Here is a 21,788-nt window from a genome sequence, read left to right on the forward strand (position 1 = left end):
TTTAACCCCCCGATCCCACACACTGCATGCTCCAAAGTGCACCCCCCAATCCCTTTACCCTCACTGATCACCTCCGTGCCCGTCCGATCAGTATCTGTGTGCGGCGTTTCTTCCGCCTGTCACTCAGGGTCCCTCACAGATCTCCTGCTTCTGTTTCACGTACATTCATGCATTCTAGATTGTAAGCTCGTCTGAGCAGGGCCCCCCTCACCAGTTGTTCTGTAAGTAAAATTGTCATGTTATATGTTATATGCCACTTGTGATGTCCTGTCTACCCATTGTACAGCGCTGCGGAATATGATGGTGCTATATAACACAATAAGTAATAATAATGAACATGCTTTCCCCCGCTCTGCGTTCTGCCCCAGGCAGCCCCTAAGCACGTCCTCCCTACTGTGGGGATCTCTTCAAAACATCCACCCTGCGCTGATCGCTTCTCCTCTATGTTCTCCGAGTAAGCGCTAAGCTTCCCTTCATAATCCACAGTGATCATTTATCCAGTCTTCATACGCGCCGCATCACTCACCCCCACTCCCTGCACTAAGCATACCCTATTCAGCTGCCAGTCTACCCCCACGTCTCTGCATCTCCCCTGTCTCCAGTCTCTCCACCCTCATCTTGGAGCCTCTCCACCCATTTCCCAGCCTATCATTTTGTTCTCAGACACCTAGCTCCTTTACTGAGCGCAGGGATTAGGTAGACCTCGTATGGGGAATAGGCACAGGGCAGGAGGCCGTGCCAGCACAGATTCGGGAACCAAGTGACGTACGCATAGCAGGAGCAGAAGAGAGAGGAGGGGAAGCAGGAGAGACGGAGAGAGAGAGACAGACAGACAGGAGAGAGGTCGAAACAGAGGCAAAAAGCTAAAGGGCTGAAGAGAGAAAAACAAGACGACGACAGCTGGAGAGAACGGAAAGAGTTAAATGGGTGAAGGGATGTGACAGGGCAGAGAGACAAGGTGGGGGTGGGAACTGAGCAGGGAGAAGACATGGGCACCCGTCGGTGTGATAGGAAGTGAGAGATGAACGTGGACGGCACATGGAAGATCTTAGCAGGTATCGTTCAGGTCACATAATGCAGATGAAATAAAGGGTTAAATACACTGACCACTCCAAGGTCCTGCTGCAAGATGGGAGGCTCGTACTCAACACCAAGGGGACTGTATCTACACCGGTGTCTCGCAGGAAGAGCATCGTTGGCATGATCTCTTCCTGACGGAGAGATGGCAGTTTTATGGTTGGCACTGCTTTGGTGCCATCATGTCCAGCAAATTCTTCATGCCAGTCCGATTTTTCAGAGCACCTCATGGACCAACATTACTATGGAGGAAGCCCCAACTCCAACTCAACCTCCGCCATCCACCTCTCTAGACCCCCTGCCCACTCCCTCCATTCCTTCCTCTATCCCTTCTCTAACCACATCTCCCCCCTATCTTCCACCTTCTTCTCCACATGTTCCCATATCATCTCCTCTTCCATTTACCCCCTCTCCATCCACCCCAACTACTGCCTCTTCTTCACTGCCCCCTTCTCCTGGTCCAGACCAGCCTGATGAAGAGGGTCGTAGAGCAGCACTTGGCTTCCTGCACTCAGGTAACCTTCTATTTCTGTCTGAAGCCAATTGCACAAAGAGACACGAACTCACTGACCTGAGGGGCCGCCCTACAGATACAATTCTTGATCACACCAGAGGCCCGAGAGACTCCCTGCTTCATGCCACCAACTTCCTCAACATGATATTCCAGGCCAGCGACATGCGTGAGTCCAGTATACGGGAGGACATAGAATGGTATCACGCTCTGGTGAGAAGTCTGGCAGGAGGGGACCCCCACATACACCGGGCAATGCTCTCTCTCACTACCCATCCAATGTCCTCCAAGCCTCAGCTGCTTCTTCAGGCCACGAAGGAGGGCCATGAAATTCTTTTACGAGACCTCTCTTCACCTCACCACCATAGGAAACACAGAACGGACTGGGGATCTTGGGGTAACTTTCAAGCCAGCCCCTCACTCACCAAGGAGATCCTTCTAAATGATCTACAAAGCCTTGATACCCCAAAGTGGAGCAGGGGAGACAGCTACATTGTGGACCCCAGTCATGTACACTGGTCCAAACCCTTTCTAGAGTGCGAGGGGGGACATTTTGTCCCGGGATGGATGGTCTCACTCTCTACTGCGTTCTTTGGACTGAAGCCTGACCTGAGTCCTGAGTTTAAGTAAGTGAGCGAGCTGACATATCCTAGCGTCTGGACTACCGTCATTTTAGAAGGAGAACATGATGGGGTAGGGTAGAAGGGGGGCTGCATGCTTTTCTCCTTTCAAGATACGACTTTCTCAGAGGAATAACTCTGATCTTAACAAATCCAAATATTAGCTTAACGAGAGACTCCTAACACCTAACTTTTTGTGCTTTGTTATAATAAACTAAATTGATTCATTCATTGGAGTCTAAAGATCGAATTCAGCATAGATTTCCCCTGCACTGGAAGTGTATATATAAATATATAAATATAAATATAGAAATATAAATATAAATATATAAATCAGTTAATGGTATTACAACATTGTTGCGCACGCACTGGAATTTAAACACTGGATGTATATATACGGTATATATATTTATATATAAATCAGTTAATGGTATCATAACATTGTTGTGTATGCACTGGGACCTATACACTGTATATATATATATATGTGTGTGAATCAGTTATTGTTATTATAACAATGTTGCATATGCACTGGAATTTATACACCGGATATATATATATGTGTGTGTGTGTGCGTGTGTGTGTGTGTGTGTGAATCAGTTATTGGTATTATAACAATATTGCATATGCACTGGAATTTAAACACTGTATATATATATATATATATATGTGTGTGTGTGTGTGTGTGTGTGAATCAGTTATTGGTATTATAACAATATTGCATATGCACTGGAATTTAAACACTGTATATATATATATATATATATATATATATATATATGTGTGTGTGTGAATCAGTTATTGGTATTATAACATTGTTGCGCATGCACTGGTTACTACAAACCCCCGTTAATCTCACCTGCATATTTTTCTCATGGCCTCACTTTTTCCTCCCCCCCTCAGATTAGTCTCTCACAAACACTGATTTTATATCACTCACATCCGCCCTCAAACTGAGCATCTGTTAAGCCGCAAATCTCCCTCCGCCAGCTCTGAGTGAGCAGATGGCACCGGGATGCCAGGCTCTAACGACCCTGGCATATCCCTGCCCTAGCATTTCAGCGTGATCCATGTCGCTCTGCCACCTTCTCATCCGCAGGACACTTTAGAAATAACAGACTTCTAAATGTGGAGCAGTCACCATGGAAACGAGCAGAATGTTCCTCCGGATTGGGGCTTTAACACTTTGCACTAGAAGAGATTTGTAAATTTGGCAAATATGTCGACCCTACCTGCTCAGTGCTGCCCCCACTAACTCATCCTTTGATATCGAGCCTTTGATGATGAGTACCCTCGTGGGTTGCCCTCACCCTTTTACGGCATCCATATTTAATGACTTCCTATCTTCTTTGAGGGTTAAGAAATTATTTACGGGATATTCCACCTGTGAAGACGTTCTCCGTGTCCTTCTAGCCGTGTCGCCTCTGAATCCTCACCTAACTTATCAGTGGGCTAATGCCGGTCCCCCTAATGCTTAAATCACTCACGGGAGTGCTGGGTGCTGCTCCCCAGAGAATAACGTATAGCATAACGACCTATACCGCTACTACCACCGCGCACTAGAGTCGTGTCAAACACACAATCACCAAATGTGACTATAATGAAAGGCCCCCCAGTCCTCCATGGAGCTCTCGTTACTCTACATATCATGACAGGCCAGGAGAAGCACCCTGCGGAAGCCTAAGAGAGTGCGGGCCACGTGGCTAAAGCTGTGGCTAAAGCTGGCAGACGTACCTCCATCCTCAGTATCTTCCTGCACCCTGCTAAATGTACATAAAATTGCAAGTAAGGCACATGAAAAGCCCAGAGGGCATATATGGTCGATTCTAATGATGGAAAATCTTATGCCTTTCTGAGAGATGGGTAGAACATCTCAATTTATAAGGGCGGCTGCATGTTGGCATCGTATCTGCTGATAAAATTTATTGCCACCTTGCCAGCATGCAGGAACATTTGTGCCATCTCTTCTACACGCAGAGATCAGACGAACGTTACCAGGTGCCCTTTCCATCTGTAAGAGAATGTAGCCCTGGAGTACAGAGGGTGATTACAGAGAATAGTTCTTGGTTTACCCAGCCATGCCAGCATCACACAAACATCAGCACTGGTACAGCACAAAATATTTCAAAACCCAGCACTCTGAGCTCAAAATCACACCGCGGGCTGGATGCTCCGCTCACATTTTTCTCACTCATTCATTTAGCTTATGGTTTAAGTTGGAATGGTTTCCATTACGAGAACTGGGACATTATTCCTTATTCTAATTTCTGAGAATAATTGCTGCATTGTGTCCAACGTGTTGGAGACTTGGTTGGAGACATGGTTGGAGGCATGGTTGGAGACATGGCTGGCGGCATGGTTGGAGACATGGTTGGAGACATGGCTGGCGGCATGGTTGGAGACATGGTGGAGGCATGGTTGGAGACATGGTTGGAGACATGGTTGGAGACATGGTGGAGGCATGGTGGAGGCATGGTTGGAGACATGGTTGGAGACATGGTGGAGGCATGGTGGAGGCATGGTTGGAGACATGGTTGGAGGCATGGTTGGAGGCATGGTTGGAGGCATGGTTGGAGACATGGTTGGAGACATGGTTGGAGACATGGTTGGAGGCATGGTTGGAGACATGGTTGGAGACATGGTTGGAGACATGGCTGGCGGCATGGTTGGAGACATGGCTGGCGGCATGGTTGGAGACATGGTTGGAGACATGGTTGGACATGGTTGGAGGCATGGTTGGAGACATGGTTGGAGGCATGGTTGGAGGCATGGTTGGAGACATTGTTGGAGACATGGTTGGAGGCATGGTCGGTAACCTTTTCTCAGTTATTTATGTAAGGCACTTAGGAGGAGAAAAGTGTATTTTCCTCTATTCCTATCTCAACTATTGTGAGTTTGAGCTGTAGATTAACGTGAGATACTCCTACTCATGAGTAAATGAGTCAATTTAGTGTCATGAACAACGATACACTTTGTTTTTCAGAGGAGCCTTGCGGGTGGACGTACGACTGCAGAGTTTGGGGATAGATCAATGTTCCCAGGGGCCTGGATGGTTTGCCAACACGCACAGCTGTGATGAGAACAGCACACAGGTAATCGAGGTCTGCCAATGGTTTACACGGCGCGTACCTACCTACTTACTCAGAACGCAGTGCTTCCAAGTTGTTGGTACCGTGTGAAGGTTCCCTGTCTGCTGATTTTCTGACCCGAGCATATTCACTGAACCATCTCTAGAATCTATGTGCACAATGTAATGTAACATTCCAGTGTTTGCCCCACCATGAGAAATTTGCCCCAGAATTCCCATTTATGAACCCCCCCCCCCAAGAAGAGGGAGATCTCTGGGTAGTTCCCCGGTACGCTTACCTATTTGATCTCTGGGCATACAGTAACTATTACTTATTGTTTTATATAGCGCCATCATATTCTGTAGCGCTGTACATAGTTAATGTGTGTAATACTAGCAGTAACTGCCGTCATCTGAGCTGCGTGTCCCCCCTTCAGTGCGTATCGGATGAAAGAAACGGCTCCATCTTGGGCAGGTACCGATGCGTGTGCCAGCCTGGCTATTACAGGACACAGCACGAGGGTAAAGTAACAGTGTGTGCTAGTGTTTCGTGTATATGTACATAGCTGTAAATGAATGTACACATAAACATACGTGTATACGTCTACTTCAAACATGTGTATGTTGATCGTTACACGTCGTTACTTTGTATATGTGTGTATGTGTTATGATTTCTCTGTACTTTTTTTTTGATCCATGTGCCCCCCGCAGGCTCGGGCAGCGCATACCCGGGGGTTACAGCCTGTGGGCGCTGCAGCGAGGGCTGTGCTACGTGTGTGGATGGCTCCCCGTGTCTCGTGGAGGAAGACTGGGCCCTGCGCGTCACCGTGCTGTCCCTGCAAGCGGCAGGAATGCTGGGGGTCTTCCTGAGCATGCTTGTGGCCTACAACTTCCGCGAAAGCAAAGTGAGCGGACGCGATACAATCAATAAAGTGTATCTTTCACCCTTCCCAAATATTTGTATTATACACTAAAGAATCCAGTATTGGCGCTTCAGAATTTTAATAATAATTACTATCGTACCCAACATTGCAAATGGCCAGAGAGGGAGACTTTTATTTTATTGGATTACAAAGATGGCGCTTAACTGCATTAAGGCCCCAAACAGCAATGTCCATTGTTACTACACTGCCATTATCACACCAAACAATATACATTGTATCCGGGGATATAATCTGTAATTATGGGGGAAACAGCTTATTGATCCAAGGAGAAATCTGACTGCCAGTTTTGGGGTCAAGAAGGAATTTTTTCCCTGGTTAGTGCAAAATTGGAAAGAGCGAAACCGGGGTTTTTTGCCTTCTTTTGGATCAACAGCAACAAATTAACAGATATAGGAAAGGCTGAACTTGATGGACGCCGGTCTTTTTTCAGTCTATATAACTATGTAACCCCAGCGTTCTTTCTTCCTCCCCAAACACACACCTATTGACTCTGTTTCTGCCCTCGCAGAGGATCCGTGCCTCAGGTCTTCTTCTTCTGGAAACCATCCTGTTTGGCTCCTTGTTACTGTACTTTCCGGTGAGTGACTCCCCCCCCCACCACAATATATCCCAGATCCCCATATAACCCGAGTGGGCTGACTCTGTTCATAAATGTTTGGTCTAGGTTTTTATCCTCTACTTTAAGCCAAGTGTGTTCCGATGTGCCGCTCTGCGATGGGTGCGCCTGCTTGGGTTCTGCATTGTTTATGGGACCATCGTGCTGAAACTTTACAGGTGTGAACAGGTTATACCCCGTCCCTCTGTTTGTATGCATGTTTAGTGGATGTATGTGCAATCAGACGTGTTAATAGATAGCACGGGTCTTCAATTCATTCTTTACAGGGTAATGAAGGTATTCATTTCAAGGACTGCTCAACGTATACCCTACATGACAAGTATGCGTTTGCTGCGAATGCTGTCGGTCATGGTGTTGCTCTGCACCTGGTTTCTGGTGGGATGGACTTTAGGGGTTCTGGAAAACCTACAGCGAGGGGTTCCTATGGTTATCCGTTCACAAACACGCGAGGGGCTTGTCTTTTACACATGTGACCACGATCGCTGGGATTATATGATGTCTCTGGGTGAGTTCAGTTTATGTATCATATATGACTTGCCTTGTGGTCCATCTCAGGATCACTCATGGTGTTCAGGTGTGTAACTTGCTGTAATTCTTGTTCTAGGTGAGTTTCTGTTGTTATCCTGGGGAACTTTCTTGTGCTATGAAGCTCGCTCAGTCCCGTCTGCCTTCCACGAGCCTCGTTATATGGGACTTGCTGTTCACAATGAAATGTTTGTCTCAGCTGCATTCCATGTGCTCAGGTGAGGCTTAACACCGCATATCGTGAACTTGAACACTAAAGACTAGTAACAAAAATTAACAGGTACAAGGTTTTATTTTTTCCTGTACTTGAAGGTGAGTAGCAACTAAGTCAAATACAGTCGCCTTGTGGTTGTCTTCACAGGGTAATATATCAGGACATCAAATTATATTTATATGATATTCAATTGCCTTGGGTTTCCTTTGTTCAAGGTTCGTCATGGTCACATCTCTTCATCCTGATTGGACACTGCTCCTCTTTTTTATCCACACACATGGGACTGTCACTATGACACTTATCTTGCTCCTGGTACCAAAGGTATGCTTTACTAATGTGCATATGAGGTAGTCCGTGAATGTATGGGTGACTTAGCTTTTCAGTATCTATATGCTCTTGTGTCAGTTCTTACACGCAGGAGGACCTCCGCGCGAGGAGATAGCTGCCGAGGTGTATGAGGATGAGCTGGACTTGAGACGCTCCCGATCAAATTTGAACAGCAGTATCACGTCTGCGTGGAGTGAGCACAGCCTGGATCCTGATGACATACGGGTAAGAATGTGCTGTTTACACGCATGTGCTTCCTTTTAACCAGTGGGACTTAGATTATTGATTGGGTGGAGTCCTTGATATATATATACAGATACACACACACGTGTGAGAAAGAAACTACACCTTCCTTGGATTCTATGGTTTTAGTTTTTCACACATGGCTTCTTCATTTTAGCTTTATTTTTGCTGAATAAATCATGACACAGTGTAATATGTCATGTATTGTTCACCTGAGGTTGTATTTACCTAAGCAGATAATTGTTATTATGTCCTGATGTGTAAAACCATACAAAGAGGGTGTCCTTTCTTTTTCACATGACACCAAGGATAGTTTATGCCCTTTTAGTTGGTATTACTCCAGGTTTCACTCCCTGTCTGGGGCAGAAGTTAACAATTACTATAAGAGAGAATTAGAATTACTTGGCCAAGTCATGCACAATAAGCTACACCTGTCACCTGTATCATTTATGGGTATAGACAAGCTATTGCACTCCAAGTGCTGTGGCCTAACCAATTATTTTGGTAAACCAAATTAGTTTGATATATGTGATCTCATGTTATGCTTACACTTTTACAGCGAGCAGCCACATATGTCTAACTGGTGCCCTCACACTAAAAGACGCAATCTGTTGCAGAATTGGCATGAGGTGCTTGGGAGGCACCGGATGGCTAGTCTGGGCCTGCCAATGATGTCGAACTGGCAAGGTGGATGCCAGCCTTTCCTACAAGTAACACACACAATGGTTGCAGTCCATCCTCACTTAGTGTATATTCCATATTGTCTAACACGTGAAGAGACTGCTTGACAATTGCTATTTTGTGAACACGTCATAATTATTTGGTCTGACACAGCACCATTTTCTTTCTGCAGGATGAGCTTAAGAAGCTTTACGCCCAACTGGAAGTCCACAAAACAAAGAAGATGATCCACAACAATCCTCATCTCCAAAAAAAGAGGAGTTCTCGGAGAGGACTGGGTCGCTCTATTATGAGACGTATAACTGAGATTCCAGATTCTGTTACGAGACAGTGTGGGCGAGAAGAAAAGGAGGGTTCTCCAAATTCCGGTGGAGGACAGAAGAGAAGGCAGCAGGACAGTGGCAGTGTTAAATTGCGGGAGGAATCACTGAGGCAAAGAGTCCTTTCTCTGCGCAAGTCACACAGCACTTATGACCACATGCAAGAATCCAAGGACAGCGGTTCTGTCTCTCCACGGCTGGAGAGCTCAGCTAGGGATGCCTCCCTACGGGACTCCCTGATGAGGAGAAACCTTGCCAGAAACGTGTCTTTACGCTCTCATGGGGACTCTCTTCGTCAAGCCCCCTTAGTCTGTAAGTCACTTAGTGCGCACAACCTTTTGGCAGATAAAAAGCCTTTGAGTGTGTCTACTGGAGCTCTACAAAAATCTCACAGCATGATTGGAAGTGCACATGGAAAGGGCCCACTTACAGGAGCCTCAGAAACCTCCACAGAACGAGCTACGGAAGGGAGCAGGAACCCACTGCTGGGAGGCAGTTTCGACAAAGCTGAGGTGTGTCCATGGGAGCTTCAGGAGCTCCCTACCTATAGTGAAAGTAAGGCTCAGAAGCATGTCACCTATGCACCTGGAAAATGCAGTAGCATGGACACCTCCCATGTATCAGGAAAGCCCCACATTTCTCAGGGGAAGAAAGAAGACACAGGTGCTAAGCATCAAAGCTTGGGAAGCAGAGAGAATCTTAGAAGTGATGGGGTAGAAGGGAATAACTGTTACCATTTACAAGATAGCACTCAGCAGAAAACAGGGGACCCTTCATCTATCACAGTGAAGCCTGGTGCAGCTCTGGTTCCCCCAAGTAACGCAGAAGGTGAAGGATTCAAGGCACTAAATGCTGAGGTTATCGGTACAGGAGGAAAGAGTCCGGGGGAGTCTGCAAAACTAATTCACAAAAGTACATTAAAAACTCTGGTTCTGGCAGTTCGGGCATTTAAAGGAACAGCCGCAGGAAGACAGCATAAAGAGAGAGCGAGACAGGCTGCTGAAGGAGCAGGGGTGCTGAAGAAGCAGCAAGTGGAAGAATTAAAGACACAAGATGCGGAATCAGACTGTATTAGGGATGGGGAACTTAAGTCACAACTACATGAGCCGGCAGAAAGTGAGAGTCAGGCGTGCCTCTCCCCCCAGAGAGAATGTTTCTTGAAAATGAATAAGGATAAGGATGAAATGTCCTCTTCTCCTAAAATGTCTAAACAGACCCCACCAGCCAGCAAATTTGAGAGAATGAGTCAGTTGCGAGAGGCAGTTTGCCCTTGGGAGAGCATGGAGGGGCCACATGATGCCCCACAAAAATCAAACAGTGTGGAAAGCAGAAGAAGTGAGATATGCCCCTGGGAGAGTACAGATAGCGAAGGTCCAGGGGGTCCTATGAGTCAATCAGGGAGTAACTTCTCCTTCCACATTCCTCCACCTCCAGTGGAAGGTGAAAAGAGGGGTCTACATAAAGAGATCTGCCCTTGGGAAGGTGAGGAGGAGGAAAGACAGCGAGAGGAAATTTGTCCCTGGGAGGGCAAGGATGCTGGAGACCTAAGAGCAAAAATATGCCCCTGGGAAACTGGTGAGATGGAAAAGGTGGCCATGGGAGGCCTGAATGAACAGAGTTTAGTCATGAAACTAGAGGAACTTGGGCGGCAGAGAGATGCTGTGTGCCCATGGGAAAGTGAAGAGTCTGGGGGATCCCCAGGGCTCCTCAGTCAATCACAGAGTAAAACATTTGACGGGGGACCTATTCAATCTAAAACTTCAGACAGCTTGGATTTAGAGGCTCGAAGGGGAGAGATCTGCCCCTGGGAGAGTCTGGACTCTGAAGGGACCCCAGCAATCTTGAGCCAATCGCAGAGCCATAGCTGGGACCCTGCAACTAAGGCCCTTGTAGATTCAGGACCCTTGGAGTCTCCCAAGACCAGCAAGCCACCCCTTGGTCAGCTGTACAAGTCACAAAGTAAGCAAGATTCCATGTGTAGCTGGTCAAGTGAGGAACCCAGGCCACTATCTAAAATCATGAGTAAGAGTGAAGGACGCATGGGTGATCTCTACCCTCCTATAAAACCCGCACAGCATGGCAAACGCTGGCACCACTCCTTACGACTGCAAAGCAAAGTGCATGCCGAAAACCAAGAGAGCAGCATTACACCCCAGGAGGGTACAGAGTTGCAGGCTATGCCTCCTACAAGAGATGAAAACTCTTGCAGTCTGGCAGAAATATGTCCATGGGAAGTGCAGGAAAAGCCCTTGGCATCTACAGAATCTGTCTCCCATAAAGCAGATGTCTGCCCATGGGACTTCCAATGATAATATTAGATTCTGGTGAATGGGCATAGTGAGAGTGAATGCACCGCTTGTACATATGGGTGGACTGAGTGAAGAAGACTATGCATGCATAGCCGGCAAGCAACTAGACTGGGTGTACAAATGTGTATGTATACTGAGGAATGGAAGGAATCAGAACTTTGCAGAAACTATTGTATTCTCCAAACAGAAATAAAGAGCTGGAATTTAGAATTGTTCCTATGTCAGTACCCGAATCTCAAATAAAAAAAATGCCCTTTCTTTTCAAAGCTTGTCTATGTTGTTTTGATATATTTAGAGTAAGCAGCGTGCAAAATGGTCAAACACGTACAACAAAAATTGGCACTGTTCCCAAGTCCTATTATCATGGTTTATTATTTTACAAGTTGAGGAGCCAAACTAATCCACGGGTTCCAGGGTCTGTGAAGCGATGTCCCAGTTCTGGTTGGATGAACCCCAGATCACGAGCTTGCAGAGTTAATTTGTCTGCTAAAATGCAGTATAACACATCCAGCACCTAACCTACTACTTGTGAAACGTTCATCATAGCTGGCAGTATAAGCATTGTTATTTATACCACTGCTGTTGCGGTGATTGGGTTGTCTCATGGACCACATCCTCCAGCTCCTGACACGGCTTCAAGTCAGGACCAGGCAACATCACAGTCTACAATAAAAGGGGAAAAAAAGCAAGTTAAATATATGCTGTATATTTGAAAGGTTAACACTAATTTCTAGAGAGATAAGAGATTTCCTTACCTTCAAAATGGGGTCTTTGGGTGGCGCCCATGCAGGAACAATCTTGCCATGCATTCTCCATGTTCCATATGGGTTTACCATATGACGCTCAAATACCACATACTCCAAAACATCCTTTGGTTCTTCGTTCCCGTACTGTACGCGTCCAAATCGGTCATATATAATCAGACTCTATGGCAAAAGCATAGTTGTGGGAAATGGTATAAATAGACTACACAAATGGAAAAAATGTAAGACTATTCTAATCATGGAAGGAGAGATAAAGGGAGTGAAAAGGGCAGGATATTTTATTGATCTGTATCATAAAATAAAATCAGAGCCGCGTGGCACACCAATACATCATACGTAATCCACAGAGGAACGAGATCTCTAGATTGGATACAAGAAGCTATCCAGCCATTGATCGGAAAATCCATTTATTCTCTCCCAGTACTTGGCTGGGCAAATGCTAGCCGATTACTGGGGGGACCTTGTATTATGTACTGTCACACACAATGATGACTGGTCAATGCCAAAGTGGAAGGAGAGTGCTCTGTTTATCTGCAGATAATGGTTAACTAAGAGAACAGAAAGCGTACATTTGGACCAAACACTCACCTGTCTGGTGTGCATCCGGACAGTCACTTGGCCATAGAGGTTTCCCTTGGTAACCATGTCGGGACAACGAACCTGAACTACGCGAGGAGGCTCCAAAGATTCTATGAACTTCCAGCGCAGAGTTCGATATCTATTTCCACGCACCAACTCCTGCGAGAACGAAAAGAGGAAACAACGTCAGAGCATTTCCCATGGGTCAAAAACAGATGAAGAGTCGCAACTTACTTACAGGATAGCAACGTTCTGTCACCAAGCTGTGCAACTTGTGGCGGTCAAACCTGCAAAAAAAAACCAAACAAACAAATTACCTAATTATCAAAACACTGAACCCACAGTTATTTACATCCCCATCTGTTTATTGTGTTAAATATAAACAAAGTAACTGTTCTTCTGAAAGGAATTGTTTTATTTGATATCCCACAACACTGGGTCAAATTTACTTTTGGTGGACATTTCATCATAGTTAAAACGCAGCGCCCACTACACTGATGATTTCACATAAATAAAAGTTCAGCTTCGCTATTTTTTTTTTCTTCAATGGTCAATCTCCATTTTTAAGTTAGAGTTCAGCATGAACCCTTTCTAACATTTCCCATCCCTGGAAACGAACCTCTGTCCTGTACTTTGTTAAATACCTTTATGTAATGTTTCTATCACACCTCCTCCCTCGCTTCCAAGCTTTCCTGAGAATTACCATTGAAAGTACCAATGGAACATACGTGGCTATTTAATTATTCAGATATTTTATAAATGGTTTTAGAATATATTACATTTCTAGCACTGGTATACTTGGTTGTGATGACATAGTGTGTACTCATTTGCAGATGGTACGGTACGTATCAATCAGACCTAATGTTCTATGTATATACAGAAAAGCATATATGAGTGTGAGCGGGATGAATCATGGTACTTACTGTGTCAGACACTCGTGTGCTGCTAAAAATATTTCCTGAGCTTTCTCTGGGAATGATTTTGTTCTGAATTCACTGTCATATTCCTTAATCTTACGAATTCTGAAAACAGAATTATGGGATTTTACAAGAGAAACGGAAGGCACAGACGAGACCGTATTACAAAGTCAGCTCCGATACATACGCTAGCTGAGAGGCCGCTGTCTGTTTCAGCTGCTGAGTTCTCTGCTTTAGCCCCTCCTTGGTAAGCGATGACAGGCGGGCATCACCTTCAGGTGGCACATATGGGTCAAATATGCCAGCTAAGGGAAAGAAAAGGAAGTGTAAAAATACGTTCAGATCCCAACCAGCCAGTGCAGCAGGGTCCTTCCTCGCAAAGTACGCCACAGAACCGATAAAAATCTAAACACGGTTAAGGAGTGGGTCACACCTGTGCAGGACACGTTGATCGGCCGCTCTTGGATTTCCTGAGGCGTCACCACACCAGCTGCCCGAGCCTTGTTCACCATGTCACTCATAGTTTTATGTTTACTTCCCACAGCTGGGGGTATGAAGTACCTCTTCTTGGTCCTGATGGGTAGGATCATTACAGGGGCAGCCAATCGGGGTGGACTGAGAATGGCAGCTAGCCCCTGCGGGGTAAATAACAGAAATACCTAGTACAACCAACCCACATGACTTTTATACCTATAACCCACAAATAGGCATATAAAGTGCTTCTTCTTGGCCCAGGGCTGTCAACGTGGACTCAGGGAAGGCCGCCAGCCCTCATAACGTCCACCTGTCATATGTCTTATCCAAAACAGTATTTTATCACAACAAATAATGTTTTTAAGAAAAATATGGAGAAACATCAAGTAAAAGATGTATAAAATTTGAGAGACTGACCTTATTGCCCTTTACTTCTCTGACCATAACCAATAACTAATCACCAGCATAAAAAAGACACTAAAATACTAATCACATAGAGAAAACTATCCTTTATTTAAAATGTCCCTAACTACAATGATCTGGTTAACGAACTATACTTTATTCTAAATCTATGTCCAGTCAGAACAGTAGCGGATTAATATGATGCTCCGTTACCAAACAGCTACACAATTCACACAACTATTTCATCGCACGGCAAGGAAGTTTAAATTACCCCACACCGTGTGAATAAACACGAATTCATTTACTTTCTTCTCGTCTTTCCACTCACCTGTTCACCAAGTGCCCGGAACATTCTCATGGAGGCAGCCATCTTGCCTGCGCAGTGGACGCCGGGAATCCTCGCTGCCATGTGACCAGTAAAGCGGTGATTGGATTACAATAGGAAGTGAGTGGGTGTGGCTAGGTAGCTGTCAATGACTCTGACTGGGTGGGTGTTAGAGGTGTAGATATTGCAATAGTACCGTGCACCGGCAATTAAACTACATATAACTGTATTTATATGTATATATAATATATATAACTGTATTTATATGTATATATAATATATATAACTGTATTTATATGTATATATAATATATATAACTGTATTTATATGTATATATAATATATATATAAGTGTATCTATATATAAATATATATTATATGTGCGGGCATATATATGTATATAATATGTGTGTATATATATATATATATATATATATATATATATATATATATATATATATATATCAGCCTTACAGCCGGCATCTCTTATTGACCTGCTTTTAGACCTTTAGGGTAAAAAAAGAAACTGAAATCCCAAATAATGGTGTTTTTTCTTTTATCTTCCCATTCATATCATATATATATATATATATATATCTCCAAACATACATGTGGATAGCCACACTACATTAAACATTCACACCTGTCTCTATGGTTGGCATATAAGAATTTTGCCCCATGGGCTTTCCCGAGTCTTGTTGTAGACGCTGGCGCCGTGTGGGCGCCTTCCGTGCCCCCGTGTTCTGGTTCACAGCTCTAGCATTGATGGTGAGCGGGTGACACTTGCGTGTGTATCACAGTCTGTAGTATTGCACAGCAGCTTCCTTTTTACTTAGCGATTTATCAGCGCGACTCGGTTTCCGTGGCGCCGGCTGCATTGAATGTTTGCTAACGTGGCGCTGTGACTCTGTGTATTGAAGGTGACCTGGGCCAGGCCGGTCAGGGAGGGCAGTAACTCTGTTTATGCTGCTGCATGTCTTCGGCGTGATATCATGTGGACATAAATGGACACCGGCGGAGATACAACGCAGGCCGCTTCATGTAATGAGGCCAGCAACAACAGGGAAAAGATAACGGTTCATTCAACCCGTGCCGGGGTATTTACAGTTAAATGATTGTAGCCTGCAGTGCATTGCACTAATAAATTACCCTTATTAGCCAGGGATAAGTAGCTGCAGAACATTTCTCGGTACCTCCGTTACCTGATTATCACATTTGTGACAGTAACACTAGCTGGGACGGTGTAGAGGGGCAACAGAACTCTCTTTATAGACGGCACAGATATTTATACACTAAACATGATAGGATTAGGGATTTAATCCCATCAACTAGCAGACAGCCCGGCGCCTCCATAAAGTTCTATGGCCAGCAATGCCCACCCGAAAATGACCGATGACCGATGGAGAGCTCAGGACCTGAAGATGTTATGATCCTAATAGCAACGCAATCCGGCGTCGGGACCCCTGAGCGATAGCATCGGTAACATTCCTGGGAATAGTCAGCGCGGTATCCGGGCCACAGAGAACATTAATGTCTTATTTAAAACCTCTGATCGCTCTTATATATATATATATATACATATATATATATATATATATACACACACACACATACATACTGTATATACACACGGGCAGGGATCTCAGTATAAGGGGCTTTGACCCACAGAGCATCTCCTACCCCTAACACCCTCATCTATCACATCCTGCTGTCCCCCATCCTAATTAATGAAGTGGGGGGGGTGTAGAGGAAAGTAATCCACTGAGAGATGACACCAGAGAAAGCGTGATTAATAGAGAGAGATGAGACATCAAAGGAAACTACAAAATAAACTAAGGAAGACATCGTCCAATAACAGAGGCGTCTAAAGAAACCGCACAACAAACCAAGACTTCTTCGCCGGCGGCATTCATAGAATGTTCCAGAGAGTATGCAGCGGCGTTCACAAACGGAGAGCGGATTTATACCGAGATGTCTGTTATTGATGGAGCAAGAAAGTATTAGCAACGAAAGTTGGTAACGCAACCACCGGGGAAGAGACTCAGCACCAGGTCTTTCTCTGGAGTTGCAATCTGTTGTCTTTTTGGAGATTACGCAGAATGAGGATTGGATGGCAGACAAACTAAACAGCAAGCTAACTGGATTGACAAGGATGAAAAAAGGGTCTCTCCACATCCAACGCAGCACCTGTATGTACCGGTGACTGATCTCACAAATGAACCAGTCCCGTTTTGGATGGATCAGAGATTACACACATTGCCCGTAGACTCAAAGACTCACCAGGGAGCCTGCAGACTCGTTGGACCATCATACGCCGATCAGACCGCCTATATAACATAAAGAGCGATCAATAAAATCACAGCTCGGGCAGAGAGCAGGTGGAGTGACGACAAACCTCACGCTCCATTATTCACCAGCACTCGCAGAGTGTTTACAGTGGCTTCATTGACAGTAAAGAGTAACCAAGGAGCATCTAAGAGGTTTATAGATTATGGTAATGTTAGAGAATATATAGCAGGATAGACTCTGTCTCATTTGAATCCCATGTGTGAGCTGGCTCTTCGGAAGTTCCTGTAGCGCTGGATACCCTATTGTTGAGGCAATGCCTCCAGTAGCAGAAACCTCAGAGGCACCGATCAAACTCAGCACATGCGCAAAGTCTGTGGTATCTCTGGCATACGTACTCTTGCTAGTGGCTGGCATTCTTGGAAACACTCTGGTTCTTCGAGTCCTGCATGGCTTCCGAAGCGGGCGTAGCGTGCAGGCTTCTCTCAGGCACCATATGTGTAGCCTGGCAGCCTGCGATCTCCTGCAGTTGGTACTTGGCATTCCAGCAGAGCTGTACGGAAGTATCTGGAGTTCTTTCCCGTGGCCTTTGGGCACTGCTGGCTGTCGAGGCTTCTACTACTTGTGGGAGGTTCTTTGTTATGCTGCCATACTCAATGTGTTATCTCTAAGCTGTGAAAGGCATCGGGCCACATGCCAACCCCTGAGTCTTCACCTACGAAAAGCCTCAGGTGTGCGTCTCCGTCTCTGTCTGCTGTGGCTTGCTTCTTTTCTGGCTGGGCTTCCAATATTTTTCTCCATGGGTTTAGAAGACGTCTATGAAGAAGCTGTGAAGGGTCAACTGTTGGTGTGCACACCACTCAACCACTGGAGGGGGCTTTTCACCATTGGCGTCTGGATGTCCTTCGTAACCTATCTGGGTGTTCTGCTGGTTGTGGCTGTAACCTGCTGGAGGATGAGGAGGGCACTGGAGGAAAGCGGGACCTCCCTGGAGGTCCCAGGACCCGGTGGGTCTGTCCAGCTACTTGGCAGATGTTGCAGTGGACAGACGATCGCAGTCCGTAGACAGAATGCGCGAATGCTGGGTAAGTGCCAGGCATCGGTCCCTAACATTTCATTTCTTGAATCAAAATACCTGAGTGTATATAATAAGAGAATTCTTAGAAAATGCAGGGTGACAAAAAGGGGGATCTAGTAGTCCGAATAAAATAAAGAACCCTCTACCGGCCACGCTAACGAACAATAACTGCTTGTATAATAGCCAGGCGCCACTTCTAATCCATTTCTTCTGACCACAGAAGGTCCGTGGACCTGTATATGGCTACTTTACCAGCTCACAAATGCTAACTAATAGTAATTAAAGTGAGGGACTGCATTTTTTCACTTATCAGTGCGTGTCCTGCAACGCAATCCCACCCAACCATCAGGTCATTTCCAACACAAAACACGAAACACTCAAAAGAAACTCGAAAGACATAACATTGTGCTGGCGTCATGGCTGTGTGTGTCCGAAGCGGGCGTACAGAATCAGGGCAATGGCTGTAAAGCGAATGTCCTTAAAACGGTATTTCTGTACACAGTGCAAAAGTTTTAGGCAAGTGTGAAAATGCTGTAAAGTAAGAATGCTTTAAAAAAAACCAGACATGTTTTTGATAGCATTTCACAGCTGCCTAAAACTTTTGCACATTATTGGTTATTGTAATAATCAGTGAGAACGGTAGAAGTTTATCTCTCTGATCTCACATTAAACAGGGTCTAACTGGTTTACGCTCGCCTTTAGCCACCCGGAAACACGCGGTTCGGTTAATAAACTCCAGAATGTTGAATAAATGAAACGGTTTCTGACGTATGTAATATTCTCCTTCCTTTTCAGGATGCATTGTTGGAGCGTTGGCTGTGTGTTGGTTACCTTTTCAGGCTCGGCGTCTAATGACGGTCTTGCGCAGGAAGAATGAATGGACGGAGATCTATTATCGTTCGTATATTACCCTGCAGCCCATCACCCACTGCTTCTACTACCTCAGCTCTTGCCTCATCCCTCTCCTTTACAATCTGACATCACGAAGCTTCCGTAGAGCCTTCCTGCACAGCATCACACCCTGTGCAAAGGGACCACCATCTGCGCCGTCTGCTTCCTGGCATGTCCCACATAGGGAAGAAGGGATCAGATTGCCCTTAACAGGACAAGACACCAGGCTCGTCGGGAGAGGGAGCACCATATCGACATCTACCCCAATGCAATCAACAATCTAATGCCCTCTAAATGCAGTCTAGTGCCAAGTGACTGAAGCTGGAAGCCATCAAGACGTAACACTGTGCTGAGGACTTAGTTGGCATCTTTCAACCTACGGTCCAACCCACACCAATGAACCAGGAATGGGGAATGCACAAAACATATGGCGCATGGAAGCTTCTCCGACTAAACCGGTAGACTTTTTCCAGCCCCATATAACGCACACTGCATCAAAAGTGGCTACGTCTCCAATAGGAGAACCACAAATGAATTCAGTCAGATAAATGGCTGCATGGTGTATCAGATACCCTTTGTGTTTGTATGTGCCATTGCCGTTGGGCTAATTCTCCAAATCTGGGCATCAAAGACAGATATTTAGTGTAATTCCAGGCAATTCTTCAATGTACTCCAGATATTGAGACTTTTCACCTATGAGGATCAGCCCTTAATAGATGTTTCTATCCTCAACTGAAAACCAGACTCTATGAAAGCCGAGCTCTCCAATGGTTGATGATTCGCGCAGGCTGGCATCGTACTCGAGTGATATTGGGCTCGCTATTTGTACCCTCTCTGCCACTTTACTATTGCTTTATTCTAAAAGTGCTCTCAATATATAAGTAAATACACCCTTTGTCTATGACACAAGAAGGTATCCACAACAAATATGCACAGGTAACATTAAATAATGACGTGGTAGGCGATATATACAGCGCGACGTATGGGGGGGATGCCTGCGCGGTATCGAGCACTCAGACTTTCTTACAAAGGAGCTAAATGAAGTTTCTACCGCTTGTAATTTCTTTCTATTACCAGTCTTGCACACAATTGTCTTTGTAAACCCAGCACTGGTTTGTTTGTTACCTTTTTCAGTGTGATCTGGCCACAGCTAAAAAAAAAGGTTTGCAGGCCTTCTGGGACACCGTACAAGTCCCCGGCGGGTCACTGGCCATTGGCAGATCAGGTGCTACAGCGGCCGTGCATATCTAGCCGTAAGCTGCACCTATTTCTCTCTCTTCCCCTTTTCTCCTTACCCTGGTGGTCCCGTGGTTGGATGATTAGGTGCGCACAGCTTCGATGCTTAACAGCGGGATATGACATCATATCCAAGTGCTCAGCATCAAAAGCCAGCACATAGTAACAGACCTAGCATTCCCTTAATTTTGGGCCAGTAAGGAGATCAATGACCCACCATTTCAGCTCACCTCTGGAGAGAATTGTCAGGGTGACGGCACCCCCATGGCAGCAGGCACCCTGGCACCCAGAGGGGACCGCCCTGACAGCCCACTCCATACCAGCCCAGGTATGCCACTGATCCTTGCTGCCTTTATATGGTTCCTGGTGGGTCCATGGGACCCAGGCGGCACTGGGAAGGCAATTTGCTGTCCCAAGGCATGTTTCTTCGGGGTAGATTTGTGGAAAAGCGCATCTGCACCTCTCTTTCGCCATGAATCTATGTGCGTTATTCTGGGCTGTCTATGTACTTCCCCCAAAAGGGCAGAGCTGTTTGGAGTAAAGACGGTACAGACAAACTGTTTGGAGACAAAGATGGCACTGGGGTCTCGTTACAAATTGTAATAAATAGTTTTCAGAATGTACTGTCTTTAACTGGTCTGCAGCTTTTTCAACCACCTCGCTGCCGCTCTTGGATCATGTCTACAAGATCCGATCACGTCTGTTCCCAACACGCAGCCGTAACTCTGATTACGCCACTGCCGGTGACAGCCCCCCTTTAACCCATCCTACAATACAAAAGTAACAAAAAAGGTAAAATAAAGACACCAGGAGACATTCATTGATTACAAAATTTAATTTGTTACATTGTAAGAAGTGTATTTTCTAATATAGAAAAATAAACGCCTGTAGCCTTCAGCCAGAATGATGATTATAAGGCTGATGGGAATTGTAGTCCCTGTGGGATTTTGTGTACATTGTTACACGGACTGTGTATGGAATCTACGCGTATGTGCAACCACTGACCCCCCACTCCAGTGACCCCCAACTCAAGTGACCCCCACTCCAGTGACCCCCAACTCAAGTGACCCCGCACTCCAGCGACCCCCCCACTCCAGCGACACACGGCCGGACAGGGTACTGGAGAACAATGGCATCCGTCACACTCCACCTGCACAACCTACCAGCTGTCAAATCGCAATGATCGGTGTCTCCGCGACCCCTCCGCCTACCGCGCGTCACATCGCCCAGAATGAGAAGGTAATCCACTATTTTAGGAAAGCTGGGCAGGGATTCACTACAGTAGTGGGTGGGGTAAATATGATTGGCAGAGGGGCGTGATTTTGGCTGAGGCCAGGGTGTTGGTACGCAGTAGGTGTGGCTGAACCTTGGCCGTGCCCTGCG

The 21,788-nt window shown here is 45.7% G+C and overlaps 3 protein-coding genes and 1 long non-coding RNA gene across 4 annotated transcripts; 2 read left to right on the forward strand and 2 right to left on the reverse strand.

Annotated features, from left to right (window-relative positions):
• Nucleotides 1-638: 638 nt before the first annotated feature.
• On the forward strand, nt 639-11,641 carry GPR179 (G protein-coupled receptor 179). The gene is made up of 11 exons (XM_053452783.1): nt 639-2,214; nt 5,192-5,300; nt 5,713-5,797; nt 5,987-6,180; nt 6,728-6,796; nt 6,884-6,993; nt 7,102-7,340; nt 7,440-7,578; nt 7,790-7,895; nt 7,980-8,126; nt 8,998-11,641. The coding sequence occupies exons 1-11, from the start codon at nt 1,223-1,225 to the stop codon at nt 11,452-11,454; spliced, it is 4,647 nt and encodes a 1,548-aa protein (XP_053308758.1). The 5' UTR covers nt 639-1,222; the 3' UTR covers nt 11,455-11,641.
• Nucleotides 11,642-11,799: 158 nt separating this feature from the next.
• MRPL45 (mitochondrial ribosomal protein L45) lies at nt 11,800-15,006 on the reverse strand. The gene is made up of 8 exons (XM_053453266.1): nt 14,919-15,006; nt 14,148-14,349; nt 13,902-14,019; nt 13,721-13,819; nt 13,036-13,084; nt 12,807-12,956; nt 12,210-12,380; nt 11,800-12,117 (listed from the first exon to the last, which is right to left on the reverse strand). Exons 1-8 carry the CDS (start codon nt 14,997-14,999, stop codon nt 12,019-12,021), a joined length of 969 nt encoding a protein of 322 aa, XP_053309241.1. The 5' UTR covers nt 15,000-15,006; the 3' UTR covers nt 11,800-12,018.
• Nucleotides 15,007-16,299: 1,293 nt separating this feature from the next.
• LOC128470933 (G-protein coupled receptor 39-like) lies at nt 16,300-19,453 on the forward strand. The gene is made up of 3 exons (XM_053452784.1): nt 16,300-16,337; nt 17,483-18,285; nt 19,074-19,453. Exons 1-3 carry the CDS (start codon nt 16,300-16,302, stop codon nt 19,451-19,453), a joined length of 1,221 nt encoding a protein of 406 aa, XP_053308759.1.
• Nucleotides 19,454-20,990: 1,537 nt separating this feature from the next.
• On the reverse strand, nt 20,991-21,639 carry LOC128472063 (uncharacterized). The gene is made up of 2 exons (XR_008346144.1): nt 21,569-21,639; nt 20,991-21,172 (listed from the first exon to the last, which is right to left on the reverse strand). It is a non-coding gene; the product is annotated as an uncharacterized LOC128472063 (long non-coding RNA).
• Nucleotides 21,640-21,788: the final 149 nt, after the last annotated feature.

The sequence above is a fragment of the Spea bombifrons genome, chromosome 13 (genome assembly GCF_027358695.1).
Source record: "Spea bombifrons isolate aSpeBom1 chromosome 13, aSpeBom1.2.pri, whole genome shotgun sequence".
Classification (NCBI taxonomy): Eukaryota; Metazoa; Chordata; class Amphibia; order Anura; family Pelobatidae; genus Spea; species Spea bombifrons.